This window comes from Hydra vulgaris, chromosome 03 (assembly GCF_038396675.1).
Source record: "Hydra vulgaris chromosome 03, alternate assembly HydraT2T_AEP".
NCBI classification, from domain to species: Eukaryota; Metazoa; Cnidaria; class Hydrozoa; order Anthoathecata; family Hydridae; genus Hydra; species Hydra vulgaris.
This window is the reverse complement of record NC_088922.1, coordinates 32,088,721-32,090,619: the sequence shown is the minus strand read 5'-3', so window position 1 is coordinate 32,090,619 and position 1,899 is coordinate 32,088,721. Positions and strand designations below refer to the sequence as shown.

The 1,899-nt window shown below is 35.4% G+C and overlaps 1 protein-coding gene across 1 annotated transcript; it reads right to left on the bottom strand.

The window, feature by feature from the left end:
* LOC136078620 (uncharacterized) lies at positions 1-800 on the bottom strand. The gene is made up of 4 exons (XM_065794403.1): positions 771-800; positions 431-725; positions 167-371; positions 1-73 (listed from the first exon to the last, which is right to left on the bottom strand). Exons 1-4 carry the CDS (start codon positions 798-800, stop codon positions 1-3), a joined length of 603 nt encoding a protein of 200 aa, XP_065650475.1.
* Positions 801-1,899: the final 1,099 nt, after the last annotated feature.

Genomic DNA, 1,899 nt, shown 5'->3' with positions numbered 1-1,899 from the left:
TTATTTCCTTGCAAACTCGTTCTCAATTGACAGCATTGCTAAGGAAGACAAACGTTCATCGACCATTGTTGACCTATTTAAAGATACAAAGAAGTATAAATGTATTTAAGTATAATGAAGCAAAACTATTTATACTGACCTATGGAAAGTTTTAATTAGTTTTAACTTGCTGAAGCTACGTCCTGCACTTGCAACAGCGATTGGTAAAGTAAGAAAGATTCGTAACGCAATAACTAGATTGGGATAAACGTCTTGCAGCTCTTCTTTGTATATGTAGTTCAGGAAGTCATGCGCAGATTTTAGGAGAGTATTTTTTTCCTCCTTTATAACTATGACAAATCGTTTTAACTCTATTTCCGAATCCTCAGAATCTATACACCAAGTTTCATTTGCAAACTTTAGCAATATACAGACAGAGAATTTTCATTACAGGCTTTGATAAGATTCTCAGATCGGTAAAGAAAATCATAAAGCTTTGTGACAATACTGATCTGTTCAAAACGCTCCGATTTCTTCATACGAGTGTGATCAACACACTCGTATGAAGAAATCGATTTTTTTTTTTGTGAACGCACTATTGGATAAACCTTTTCAATGCCCAATACCTCTGCGATTTCTGGTGCCTTAATATGTGCGTCGGAAAATCCATTTTCGCGATACTCATAAAGAAATACATTTGTTGTCTTTATTTCATTAGCTAATATGTCGAGAGAGGTTGCAGAAGACTGAAGAAGCTTACTTGATTTATTGATTTAAATAAAACGTCATACCAAATAATGATTGATAATAAGAAAGGCCATGTTCTAATATATTCCATCAGCGATCGTACTTCTGTGACTGTTGCCTCATCTCTCTTTTCTAAGGCAAATTCTTCCAATCTTTCGAGTGCCTCTAGAATTTCTTTTAAATAATAGCGAAGTGGTTTAACACAGTTTATTATACTTTCCCATCTGGTATCTGATTGTGGTTGGACAGAAATTGCCACGCACGATTTTAAAATTTTTCATCGAGGAGGAGACGATGAAAAGAGTGTATATAACCTTGAAAAAATACCAATAAAAAAGAAATTTTTGGTGCAAACCATTCAATCTTGTTATTGATGATGGATGACAGTGCACCATCAACAATACTGATGGATGACAGTGCACCATCAACAATACTGATGGATGACAGTGCACCATCAACAATACTGATGGATGACAGTGCACCATCAACAATACTGATGGATGACAGTGCACCATCAACAATAACAAGATTGAGTGAATGGTTTGCACAAGGAACATAAAAGGCCTAAGGATTCATTTCCAGAAACCTTGCTTGAATACTTTTTACTTTTACTATCATATTAGCATTATTATAATAAAATTGATATCGACAGTCTAAAATATTTAGATCCCAATTTTTTGCCTGATTTATAAATGCATCAAAAAGCCCTTTTCCAGTGGTATCATTTACTGTGAGATATCCAAAGAAACATTCAGAAATGTTGATACCCACCCCAGGAGTACATGTTACTGATCGCAGAATGCTCGTTTGTTCTTTGTGCGAAACGTCTGGCGTACAATCTAAAATAATAGAATAGTATTTTGCCTTTTTTATCTTTGAAAGGTTTTTGGACTCAATCTCCTTGGCTAAAAGTCAACTCGTTCTGTGTATCATTGCTCAAATAGTGCTCCCTGGTTTCTTTGTCCTGAATTCTCTGTATAAGCTCATTGAGAACGGTATCGCACTTAGCCAGTAATTCAAACACCCTAAGAAAGTTTCCATTGCTCTTTGAACTAATGGCTGTGTCTGAACCCTGGATGCAAGATTTCTTGCAGAAAGAAATAAGGTAATGTCCAGCATCCTTTCTAACACAACCCTCCAAAATATCCGCTCTTTATGAAGCAACTTTTGTTG

Bases quoted from the DNA above. Each gene is read 5' to 3' on its own strand.
- LOC136078620 (XM_065794403.1), bottom strand. From the start codon at position 800: ATGGCCTTTCTTATTATCAATCATTATTTG. The intron at 372-430 runs GTAATGAAAATT...CTTGGTGTATAG, and splicing joins TGAGAATCTTATCAAAGCCT to ATTCTGAGGATTCGGAAATA. The intron at 74-166 runs GTTAAAACTAAT...ATCTTTAAATAG, and splicing joins GCAGGACGTAGCTTCAGCAA to GTCAACAATGGTCGATGAAC.